Source organism: Idiotropiscis lumnitzeri, unplaced genomic scaffold (assembly GCF_059441095.1).
Source record: "Idiotropiscis lumnitzeri isolate Australia: NSW breed Sydney's pygmy pipehorse unplaced genomic scaffold, RoL_Ilum_1.0 HiC_scaffold_91, whole genome shotgun sequence".
NCBI classification, from domain to species: Eukaryota; Metazoa; Chordata; class Actinopteri; order Syngnathiformes; family Syngnathidae; genus Idiotropiscis; species Idiotropiscis lumnitzeri.
The window spans coordinates 22284-34144 of record NW_028283629.1 but is presented as its reverse complement, the minus strand read 5'-3'; the positions used below and the strand labels follow the sequence as shown (position 1 = coordinate 34144).

The window sequence follows — 11861 nt, the reverse complement described above, 5'->3', positions numbered from 1 at the left end:
ACAACACTTCCTTGGCATCACCAGAATTAAATACATCTCTCAACTTGGGTGTGGACAATGTATTTTAACAGTACCACATTTGGCAAATGTTAAATAAACCCTGACATGAACAAGCATTTTGCTTCCTTCAACAGCAAAAGCAAACGTTTGCTGCTCAAGTTGCAAATGTTAGCCGCGCAGTGAGGGGCTTAAAGCTCAATTCTCTTTAAAGTAAGCCATATGTTGGATCTAAATTAAACTAAATTAACTATCCTATTGATGTCGACGGTATGATGACACTTACACCTGTTTTTTTAAAATAAGTTACAAAAGAGCAACCACTAAATAAAAGAATAATATAATATGAATAATAAAAATAATAAATGAAGTAAATAGATCAAATTTGAGACAAGTCTGCAGTTTCTCCTACCGACTTATTATGTCATCAAAGGATGTCATTTATTATACGTAATAAATATATACATTATACAGTGTGTGCAGCACATTATACAGCGAGAAAGTAGTGGTGACCTGTGTCTATAGCCTCTGATCAGAAACAATCCTGTTGTGGACATAGAATTTAACGGCCTTCCAGTCCCTCTCAGCAAGGGCTCCCGGGGAAGCTGCGATGCATCTCTCGCAGTCTGCTTTTCCCGGGGTCTTACCCGTGCGTATAAAGTCCATCAAAGAGTGTTCAACAGCCTTAACCTCTTCAGTTGACCACTTTCGTTTGGGTCGATTCGTACCTTGAAAAGAGAGTAAAAACACTTAAAGCACAGATACTTTGGAAATTAAAGACATTCTTGACTTTCCTCCCTGCCCAATAGGTGTAGTCTCTGTGCCTATTGTTTTCCAAGAACTTGGGTTGACCTGAATAGGTTGTCAGTGAATATAATCGGGGCTGCGACGATATTACAAAAAATATATATTTTATAATATATAAAATAAATACATCACAATACATTTATCCTTATTGATAGCTTCTTTTTGTTCTCAAACAAATCACAGCCGACACATTTGTTGTTGATGCTACCAGCAAAAGAGGATTCTGAATTAATCATTAAAAAAACAGACAAGGCATTCCATTTGGAAGGTGAGGAAAGGAAAGGAAAATTCACTTCATGTTAATTAGGTGTTGAACTGTTCACTTGTGCAGTACGATTTCATTTACATTTTTTGTTGTTGTCTTTTCCTACCACACCAGCTTTAGGCTATCATCTTATTTTTCTTCTTAAGTTCTTTTACTCAGATTAACTAGGTAACTACAAGAGGAGTTTACGTCAACTCAGGGTGATCTGCAGGTCATTGCCTGTGAATATTCTCATTCATGCAGGTCATTTTATTCTGAAGGCATTGAATCAATTGCAACTGGACTGTTCTGTTTGACTAGGTTCACATTGAAGAGAAATGCAATCCGGATTGGATGTTTTTTTTTTGCCCATATATGACCTGCATCTTGTTTTTTGTGATAGTCTGATTAAGATTTTTTTCAAATCCAACCTGGGTTGCTTTTATATGTGGTCCTATTGGATTTTTTGCAAAGCAACCACAATCTGAACAGCCGGCTCACATATGTACATCCTTGATTTTACTGATTCGCTTCACGCAGGCATAGACAACTGTTTGATTGTCCGTGAATCTGCAAAGTTGTAATGAGTCACGGTATTGGCTTTATATTTATCTTTAATTTAATTCCACTTGAAACAAAGCAAAAAGTGCACATTTGTCATAACTGTAGTCACCACATAAACGGCAATGACGTAACATTATCTTTAGGGGTGTCTCCATGAAACATCAGGAGGTTATTTTCACATCTTAACACTATTTGTAAGGCAAAGGCAATGCAATGAGTAACTATCCCTGCCGAGCAGAAGAGACTGGACGTAGTAACTTGTGTCTGGCATGAAAAGGGTAAATGAGCATTTTGTTTCCCTCTTGCTATTCAGTTACAGTGTCTAGAAACTTCTACAACAATAATTTAATTTACATGTACAAGGCACAGGAGACCTAAAAATGATAGGACATTCTTACCTCGTGATCCTCGCTTCTGTCCAAGTTGTCCACCTTTCTTATCCTGAGGTGGAGGTTCCTCTCCTGGAAAATATTCATGGGAAATAAAATCATTTACAATGCATCACTAGCCTATTGTCATATCATTAAGTGGTGAAAACAAGGCATGAGTTAATATTTTCATTCTGGTACAATTTATCCACCCATTGGGCAACACTACTTGAGTAACATTGCCCTAGCTCGTTGCAAGAGGGCTCTTTTTTGCGAGTCGCTTTTTTTTTTTTTTTAATTTTCAAGTCAAAATTCTCAATTTTCAGCTCAATATATTCATTGTTTGGTGAGCCAGTGACATAAATGTAAAAGTCAAAGCCATGTTTCACACACCTGAATGCTGTTCTTCTCCAGGTTGTTGTTTTTGTCGAAGAACTGAAGCTCCGCCTGGAAAACATTCATAGAAAATGACCTCGGAGAAAGAATGAGCCTCTGCAACTTTTGTAATTGTATGCCCATCCAGCGTCACTGTACAGAAACATTCATAAAACAAAGCAATAAAATTCATGTCGAAACACAGGACACATAAAACAAAATTCTAGCCACCAGAGCCTTGATTCTGTCCAAGCTGTTGCTTTGAAGCACCTTTTCCAGGATCCTCCCCTGGAAAATAGTAATCAGGAGCAAAATGATGTAGATAGCTTGTCTAGCCTACTGACACCTCATAGGCAGAGAAAACATGGCAGAAATTCTCAAGATATATTGGTTCCGTTTATCAGCCCATTGGGCATCACTAGATCAGGAACATTCACCACCTATCTGTTGGTGAAAGTTATACAGCAACATTACTGTTAATAGAGCTGACGGACATATTTGACTGACATATTAGTTAGCGACCATCAGGACACGTAATCAACATGCAAAATTCTTACCTGCTGAGCCTTGCTTCTGTGCAAGCCGCCTCTGTTTTGAAGCACATTTCTTCTTCTGATTAACCTGTTCCCCTCCTGGCAAACATTCAATTTGGCACTGATGTTATTTTTACATGCAAACCGACCGTCAATGAAACATAACTTTAATTTACAAAAAAAATTTCTTGTCTGGCACACAAATCAGAAGAATACCTGACATATCTGCTGCAGCACCAAGATCATCATCTTGAGATGAAGAGCTTTCTTGCATTATGTCAGTTTGGTCTTTATGGTGACAAACAAAGGCAGATTAAGTCAAATACCAGTGAATTTAAATTATAGAGGTGGAAAGGCATCTTATCCTTAGAATAATTTTCTTACCATTGGGGCAAATCACGATTTGATCCAGGCTTTTTCCCTTAAATTCTCCTAGTCTGCCCTGTTCACAGGCCATCAAGACCTTGCTTATCTTTGCCAATTGCAAAGTTCCTTCGGGGAGGCGATAAAATTTTCTGTGCACCCTGATGTCATGTCCTAGAAAGTCTGCCAAAAGATCTTGTTCAGTGTCATTGAGATTGAGTACTCTTGAAAGAGTGGCCACTTGTTTTCTCAGTTTAGTGGAAGACAGAGTTGCAGGACTTTGGGCCCCACAGTTTTTAGCCAACTCCCGGATACAGTCAGACCCACGAAGTCTTGTTCCAAACCCTGGTCTAGCAAACAAATACATATTTTCACCAACACCACATGAGCTTCGCTCCTCAACAAGTAGCTCGAGAGACTGCACCATAGCAGGAGTTAAGATAATAGGCACCTTCCTGCCGCGCTTCCCACGAATTTCTACACGCTCAAAATGTTGGCAAAGCTTTTTTTCCAGTCCAGTCAGGGCGTCTCCAACATCCTCATTAAATGTTGACTTATCCCGTGTGATAAATACTTCTAAACTCATCTTCGAGACTTCACCTTCGCGCCTTCTGTTGAAAAAGATTATCTGTGCTAATATAACTTTAACAAGATTGCTCCAATTCCTTGAGTTTTTTTCGTACAATAATTGCTGGTGATATTGTTTTTGCTTGTCCGCCATGTGCATGTGCATTTTTTTGACATCCTCTGCTAATGGTATGAGCTTCGGTTTGTTCCACTTCTTCTCCTCCAGTGTGCGGTACGCAGCAGAAGAAATCATTTCGTTCCAGGTTAGACTGTACATACGCCTAAACTCTTCGACCACCTGCCTCTTTTCGTTGTTTTGTGTTGAGAGGGCTACAGCCTCCATAATGTCTGCAACCCTCTGGATGCTTTGCCCTAGCTTTGTAGCTAGTGTGGGTTTCTCAAATGTATTGATCTGATCATCAAAGCCAGCTACTAATTTCACAGCTCGAATTACATGTTCAAAGTGTTGTGGATTAATATAATCCTCCAGTGTTTTTAGAGGGGTCACTGTCCTTCCGAAAATCACAAGTCTCCCCAGTCCTCGCATAATTTGGCGGATGTTGTCGTGCTGGGAAGCAGTTTCACGGTGCTTGTTGTACATTTTTTCTCCGACTTTCATGATGTATTTATCACCTTTAATAGCAAGGGTTATTTCATCTTGAGTCATCTTATTCACTAGGGCCCATACTTTCGTGCTCACATCTTTAGGTGCTGGTTGAGCAGAAGCACACAGTGATTGTATTCTTGTTTTCCCCGGTAATGTTCTGCGAACACTTTGTGCAAGCACGCACCGTTTCGCATGCTTCCACATAGACTTGCGCTTGAAGTACCCAAAGCATGCAAAACAATGCTGATAGTCCTTTGGATTGCTCTTGCCTTCACTTTGTTGTCTACAAGCTACCAGTGTCCCTTCTCCTTTCGTGAGTGCATCAATGTTTTGTGCTCGATTTCCCTGCTTGCGAAGGAGATCCAGCAGATTTCTCCTTTCCTTCGACTTTTTGGGATATATCACTGCATTGGCAACTTCACTTTTATCCTTATGTTTCCGTTCCAAGTGTCGTGCAATTTTTGATTGTGGTTCCCTGCAGTAAAGGCAGTAGTTTTTCTTCTGGTGGTATTTTTTAGATCCATCTACTTTTGTAACATTAGCTACAACAGGAGAATCACACTTTTTATCAGACCGTGCCTTATGATAGGATGTTTTAAATCTAGTGTAAGTCTTTTTCTTTCTTCTTTCAAACATAGAGTCATCTGTGTCGTCTTCTACTCGAGAAATTTTGATTCTCTTGTCACTCTTTTTCTGTCTTTTTTTGGTCTTCAGTCTTGATTCACCTGAATTGTCTTCTTCACTCACACTTAAGCAACTCTTATCACGCTTTTGGGGTCTTATTTTGGTCTTCACTCTTAGACTTGAATATCTCTTGTCACTCTTGCGCCTTTTTTTTGTCTTCAGTCTTCCATCATTAGAATCTTCATCTTCACTCAAACTTGAGCATCTCTTGTCGCTCTTTTTGTGTCTTTTCTTAATTTTCAATCTTGATACCCCTAAATCCTCTTTGTTGCTAGAAAACAACGTCAGATTGTCGTGCGTCCCTGTTTTTAGCTGGGGTTCATAAGAGTCTTCTTCCCTGGAATGTATTTTTTCATCTCTGCTTTGTTCTGATGATTCGTCAGAATTGGCCTCTGATGATGCTGGTACATACTCATCCCCACTGCTGTCATTGGAAAGTGACACTTCAGAGTTGTCCTCCAGCATTCCTTTGGTCAACTACAACAGGACAGAGACATAAGAATCAAAACAGATGCAACTTCACATCACAAGTCTTCCCTAAAATAGAATAATTTATTAAGCTGACAATACAAAAAGGACAATACAAAACAAAATTTGACTCCTGTGACTTCCATTTAAATCTGACAATTACAAATACAAGCATGTTCTGAAGAACATAGGAGCTATACTTACAAATACACTCTCTTCTCGTGTTAAGGGCGGAACCACTATTTCATCCTGCAACTGCCAAAATTGTAAAGGGAATTATTAGAATTTTAGTTCAAGCATTTTGAAAGTATAACAGACAATACACCAGATGTTATTATATATACATAACAGGCTATGTTACAGCTTGCGCTGTTGTGAAACTATATAAAGTTGTATTGTATAATTTAACATTATAGTATTACTATTTAAAATTAATAATAATTAAATATAAATATGTAAAAACCTTTTGGGGCTCGTTAACTTGTGGAAGAGAAGATAAACCGCAATCAATGGGGAAAAAAAATGGATGGATGGGGAGATAAAGGGCTGAACGATTTATCGTTTTGGGACCGAAATCTCAGACAACGCAATATCGAGATCGTCAAAGCTGCGGTTTGCGTCACACATTCACGAAGCAGATCACAAAAAAAAAAAAAGAAAAAAAAAAAAAAAGAAACAAAAGCCTTGTGCTGTTGTCCGAAGCCCCGAAAGTTATTTCTTTCCCCCCTGCTTGAGTGCGCAGCGCCAAGCTATCTTGCGCCGCTGGACTATGGACTTTATTTGTACTATAAGAAAGTCCGTGCACAGCAGCAGCATCAAGCTGTATAATGACAAATAAACGACCGCTCTAACACGTAGCGTTTTCTCAGAGGCGGCAAACAAAAAGCAAAGTATAGCGTTAGTTGTACAGTCGACTTTTCACAGAAGTCTGGTTAGAAACGCGTTAGGGTGGAAAGCCGGCAGCAATTAACATAAATGTTATCTTGCAATCAGTACGTATCTAGGCATAGACACAATAAGATGACGGCTATAATAGCAATATAGCAGACGCTCTGCGACCGGAACACGTAAACGGATGACTTAATCATGACGAAGAGGTCCGATGTCAAACGTATAGTAAATATTTATAATCTCATCAATAATATTTGCACCATAGAGTATTGGGTTTTGAGATCTACACAATAATAGGTCTCAAATGTATATATTTTAAGCAATTTTGCTTTGCTAAAGGGACAATGATTTCATTGACATAATCTGACATTTATGTACAAAGAAAATGTACATTAGTACAAAATGTAAAACAATTTGGGCTTTAAAAAATACATTTCAAATACACAATTACACATAAATACAAAAATACAAATTTATAAAACTATTTTTTAAAAACTTGGAAAAAACGGCCCTGCTCACGAAATCTCTGAAGTGTCTTTGCATTATTACAGTAATAGCTTTTATTGTTTTTACTGGTATAATGGCATGCTCTGTAATGTCTGTAAATGTCACTGTACATTATGCAGAAAATCGCAATCGTAATATCTGTCAGAAAAATGACAAGTTTTTCCTAAAATCATTCAGCCCCAGACAGAGAGAGAGAGAGAGAGAGAGAGATGTAAATTAATGTTACACTTGTCCATAAACAATCAGTATAAAGAGATTATTATGCAAGTTAGCAAAGAAAAAGGCTCGCTGAATATTAAGGAATGTGAGTGTGTTGCTCAGCTGGACAAATGTAAGGTTTTCCCCATGTGTTGAAATTAAATTAGATTACATTACAAAAATAAGGTTGAAAGCCAATTGAGAGCCAAAGGCAAAGTAAGTAAGTCTGTCTTTTTCTCTGTTAAAACAAAAATTAAACCAAAACAGAATAACATGAAAAAAATGTTGCCGGGGAGACCTCATTAAAAAATTTTCATGTTTTAATTTCCACTTTCCATTTTAAGATCTCAAATACAACATATCCTACCTTTACGTTCTGTTCAACATGACAGCTATCCATTACATCAGCAACTGCAACGAAATCACATGAGAGAAGAGCATTAACCAGGTTCCTAATGAGCTAACAGCAGCCATGTGCCTTTATTATAAACTTTCACCTCACCATGAAAATTATTAGAGTTAGCGCATCCGAGACAATAAAAATACATAAAGCCATGATCAGCCATGCTAAGTACACGAAACATCTTTCACTGAAGATGCACAACTACTTGGAACAAAGGTCACTCAGTAAAAGGATAAGTTTGGCTCAATTCCATCTGTTACATTATTTTATTTGTTGTAGTTTTCTGTCAGATTCTCAAGGAATATGGTTGAGGTAATTCAAACATTGGAGAAAGCCCTTGCGCGATGAAGAACCCACTTGTGGTAAAAGCCATCAATAACAAGCTTCCTGAATTTGTGAAGAAAGCAAAGCTTGTCTTTATGGTCAATCGAAAAAATAGTGTCACGTAAGTCAATCATTTTGATTATTATCTTGCATTTCTGAATGAGCAATAGGATAACCTCAAGAGACTTGAGCATCTCAAAAGCACATAAAAGCTCTGACAAGATGGATAACAAACTAACACACACAAAAAATGCTGCGACTAAATCCATAAATGATTGTGTTGTTTGTGGAGATGAGAATCACAAACACCATGACAAGATCCTACTGAAAATGTTTAAGGTCTGAAGACATGCCCAAAAAGAAGGTATTGCGAAACGGAATGATGTATGTGCCTTGAGAGGCACGTCCATGGTGGTGGGTGTAAAGACCAGTACATGTGCAAGAATAAAGACTGTATGAAAATGGGCTCTTCAGATCGCCACTACCTCCTTGGCTCCAAAAGTGAAGCTAAGAAATATGAACGAGGGAAAAGCACCGCAGGGAAAAGACAGCGGAAATAAAAGTCAAACAGAGAAACAAGAAAGATTCTGAAGTGAACGTTTTCCAGCTATAGCAGAAAGATGCAAAAAGGCTGTAAAAAGGCCTGGAATAAGGAATTCCACAATGTCAAACTTGGTGGTTCTCAAAGAAAGTGGACTGCAAGAGAGTCCAGTCCTGATGATGTTGTTGAAAGTCCTGACTAATGCAGGACAAAATAAAGTTCCTCTTACGTGCGGGTAATTGTGACACAAATCTAACACCATACTGTAGATCAGGCATAACCAAATGGCGGACCTCGGTCCGGATGCGGACTGACTGATGGTTCGGACTGGACCCATGACCAATTTATGATAAATGTACACGAACAGAATTTTTTTTCAGGCTACATTCGCAAATGTGGTCGCTTCTATTACGGTAAATGCGTCACTGATTTGAGCCAATCAAATCTTTTGTTTCTGATCCACTGCCAAATGTGCAGCAGACATGAAGAGAGTGCTTGCTCAAAAGTTAGCAAGGTCGATGCGTGTTGTTTTAAAAATGAATGGACGGAGAAATTGATGTTCATTCTGGCTTCAGCCGGTTTAAAACCAGTGTGCGTCATTTGCTCCGAAACCGTCGCACCAACACGAAGTGCCACTACGAAACAAGGCACTGCTCTTTTGCTCAAAGTTGTCTGCTGAAGTCTGAGGAGAGAGCACGCAAAAACATCGAACTTTGAGTGCAGTCTTGCGGATTTTTACATTTTCCATTTTCGTTTACAGCCAGCGGCATGCAAACGAATGTTCACTAAAAGTATCATTCATGGATTTTGGGCAAACATTAAAAAAAAAAAAAAAGTTCAGTCAGGGCAGTTGCGAAGGAGTGCTAAAATGCGGCTAACAAAAATTATTTAAAGGAAAACACAAAGACCAGGTATGTGAAATAATCAACCAAATTCTAAGCCTTCCCTTTTTTTAGGCGGACAACTCTTTGATTTCAGGAAAAAAACGGGAAAAGACATTAACTCAATGCTCAGCAGTTGATTTATTTCTGCAGGAGATATTTTCCTTTTTTTTATCTGCAAGTGTCGCCCTTAAATCCTTTAACCTGGAGCCGCTTACATTTTCTTGAATGTGAAATAAACCCCTTATATTTATTTGACTGGGAAATGTGTTTAATGGTAACATTGTTAAATATTTAGTATATAAGTGTGCTCTATTTAAAATTACTCTAAATATTAAAACTATATAAAAATGTGAACATAGGCTAGACCAGTGATTCTCAAATTGTGGGGCGCGCCCATGCTGAGGGGGGCACGTGGGACCCTGAGGATGCTTTTTTTCCGCCGTGGTATGGCTGAATGATGCATTGTTTTAGGACCGAAAAAGGCGATCTCAAACAACACGAGTTTGAGCCCTTTGACTCTAATTTTTGTCTTTTCTATATTATGTACATTTTAATAACTGTGTTTGGTTTGGTAAAAAAAAAAAAAAAAAAAAAAAACTAAATATTTATCATCTCATCAATATTTGCACAACAGAGTACTGTATTTTGAACTCCTCACAATAATAGTCCTAAAATTTATATTTCTTATCAATTTAGCTTTGTTAAGGGATATTTTATTGACAATCTAACATCAACATACAAAGAACATGCACATTAGTACAAAATGTAAAAAAAAATTGGTGGGGGGGCGCGAATTGTTTTCTTCTTGGTAGGAGGGGCGTGACAGGATATAATTGAGAAGCACTGGGCTAGACAATAAGGGAAGTAGGACTTTGATTCGAACCTTTTGATTGGAAGAAATTTTAGTAGTGGGCCTCTGTGACTTTTAATTGAATACCCCTGCTGTAGATTCTGCCTACAGCACGGAGAATGCAGGGATCTGTGATTTATTCCTGATTTTGATTAATTGAACAGTTTATCAAACGCATTTTGTAGTGATATTGATTACTGGCCTATCCTGACACAAATTAGATTTACCCCACCACTAAGCCCCCACCACCCCTTCGTCCCCCAACTCACCTGCGCCGTCAAAAGTGTCACCACTGGAAAAGAAATCTGTGCCTTCCTCCTGTAAACAGTGACACAATCAAAGATCATCAGATCACAGAACTACTTTCACTTTACAGCCTCAGACATTTTAAGTGTTGCTTACCAGGAGTGTTAAACTCACTACACTTCACATATAGCATAATTTGTAGTAATATTTACTTGAAAAAAAACTTGTCAAGTTTTTCAAGTAAATATCACTCCCCAATATTTGCAGTGTATAGTTTTAACCCCTGGCTTACACAACCATTGGGCTATCATATTAATCAGTTTGGTCATTCAGTTTTAACAGACTAAAAATCAAATAATTTATTGTGTCATAAGGTGGCTTTTACCAAAATATACCGTATCTCAATGAACAATATCTAGAGCACCTACGCGAAACAGGCCTATACTAAAAAAGTACAATGACGCATGTAAAAAAAAAAAAGTAAACCGCATGACAATGGAAGGAAGATGAACTAATCATCATCATCCATCATCATCCTGTCCTCTGCTTCTTTCTCTTTCGCACTCATCGTGCATTCTACTTTACACAGACTTTAGAAGCTTCATTATAACGTGTATTTCACAAAAACAATAAACCAAATTAATGGATTCAACTGTTTTACTCGACGCTGGCGCGTGTACAGGCCGCTTATTAACAAATAACTTAGCATTAAATATGCGGCAACCATCCTGGAGAAGTTCCACCACACTGACACAAAGTTAGCTCATTTTACATTGCTCGAACTCCCGTGTGAAAATTGAAGGCAAGTAAAAAGGGAATACAAAAATAAAACACTTACCATTTCTCTTGAATGCCCGGCAGCTTGAGCCCAATGTCCTGTACTCTCGATGCTTGTGGTTAGTCGAGCGAATTTGCCGATAAGCAGGTGAGCGGTCGAAAAGGGAGTGCTTGTTTTTAACACAGCACACACCACCGTAACAGCGAACGTAGTTATCAAGAGCAAAAAAGAGAAACTGGTTAAGATTTTTCAATCCATTATGCGGCCAAGAACTCATGATAACTTATATCTCGTCATGATATGTTTTTTCTTGAAACGACAAGTGATCGGTGAATGGGGAGGAGGGGGCAATTGTTCGACTTCGCACCAGTAACGGGAGAAAGATAGTACGTTTGGGGACCTCTCTGTTCCACACAAGCATACAAGTAAAAGAGACACACAAGCGGCTGTCCAGTTAAATCGCAGCCGCAACACGGCCACCAAATTAGTTATTAGTTATTTTTTGTACTACTACCTGAGCTTGCTTAGTTGTTTTACTTACTTTCTATTTGGTCTGTTTTAGACATCAGAAATGTAATTATGGTAAACACATACTTCAAATCAATTACCCCCCACGCCCATTTATTTTTCAATGCAAGTTACAGTACAGTAAAAGAATTTCT

General features: G+C 38.3%; 1 protein-coding gene across 5 annotated transcripts; it reads right to left on the bottom strand.

The window, feature by feature from the left end:
• Positions 1-480: 480 nt before the first annotated feature.
• LOC148315578 (uncharacterized) lies at positions 481-11460 on the bottom strand. Of its 5 annotated transcripts, none has more exons than XM_088287467.1 (8): positions 11260-11460; positions 10445-10493; positions 3105-3176; positions 2913-2987; positions 2587-2643; positions 2374-2508; positions 2011-2073; positions 481-725 (listed from the first exon to the last, which is right to left on the bottom strand). In XM_088287467.1, exons 1-8 carry the CDS (start codon positions 11260-11262, stop codon positions 517-519), a joined length of 663 nt encoding a protein of 220 aa, XP_088143593.1. In that variant the 5' UTR covers positions 11263-11460; the 3' UTR covers positions 481-516. The 5 variants fall into 5 exon arrangements, with proteins under 5 accessions (XP_088143593.1, XP_088143590.1, XP_088143591.1 ...); XM_088287468.1 differs by having other exon boundaries at positions 555-725; positions 2374-2427; positions 2626-2643; positions 11260-11296; XM_088287464.1 differs by lacking the exons at positions 10445-10493; positions 11260-11460 and adding an exon at positions 3273-3793.
• Between the last annotated feature and the right edge of the window lie 401 nt (positions 11461-11861).

Bases quoted from the DNA above. Each gene is read 5' to 3' on its own strand.
- LOC148315578 (XM_088287464.1), bottom strand. From the start codon at position 3,678: ATGGTGCAGTCTCTCGAGCTACTTGTTGAGGAGCGAAGCTCATGTGGT. The intron at 3,177-3,272 runs GTAAGAAAATTA...GTCACCATAAAG, and splicing joins AATCGTGATTTGCCCCAATG to ACCAAACTGACATAATGCAA. The intron at 2,644-2,912 runs GTAAGAATTTTG...ACTATTTTCCAG, and splicing joins ACAGAAGCAAGGCTCAGCAG to GGGAGGATCCTGGAAAAGGT.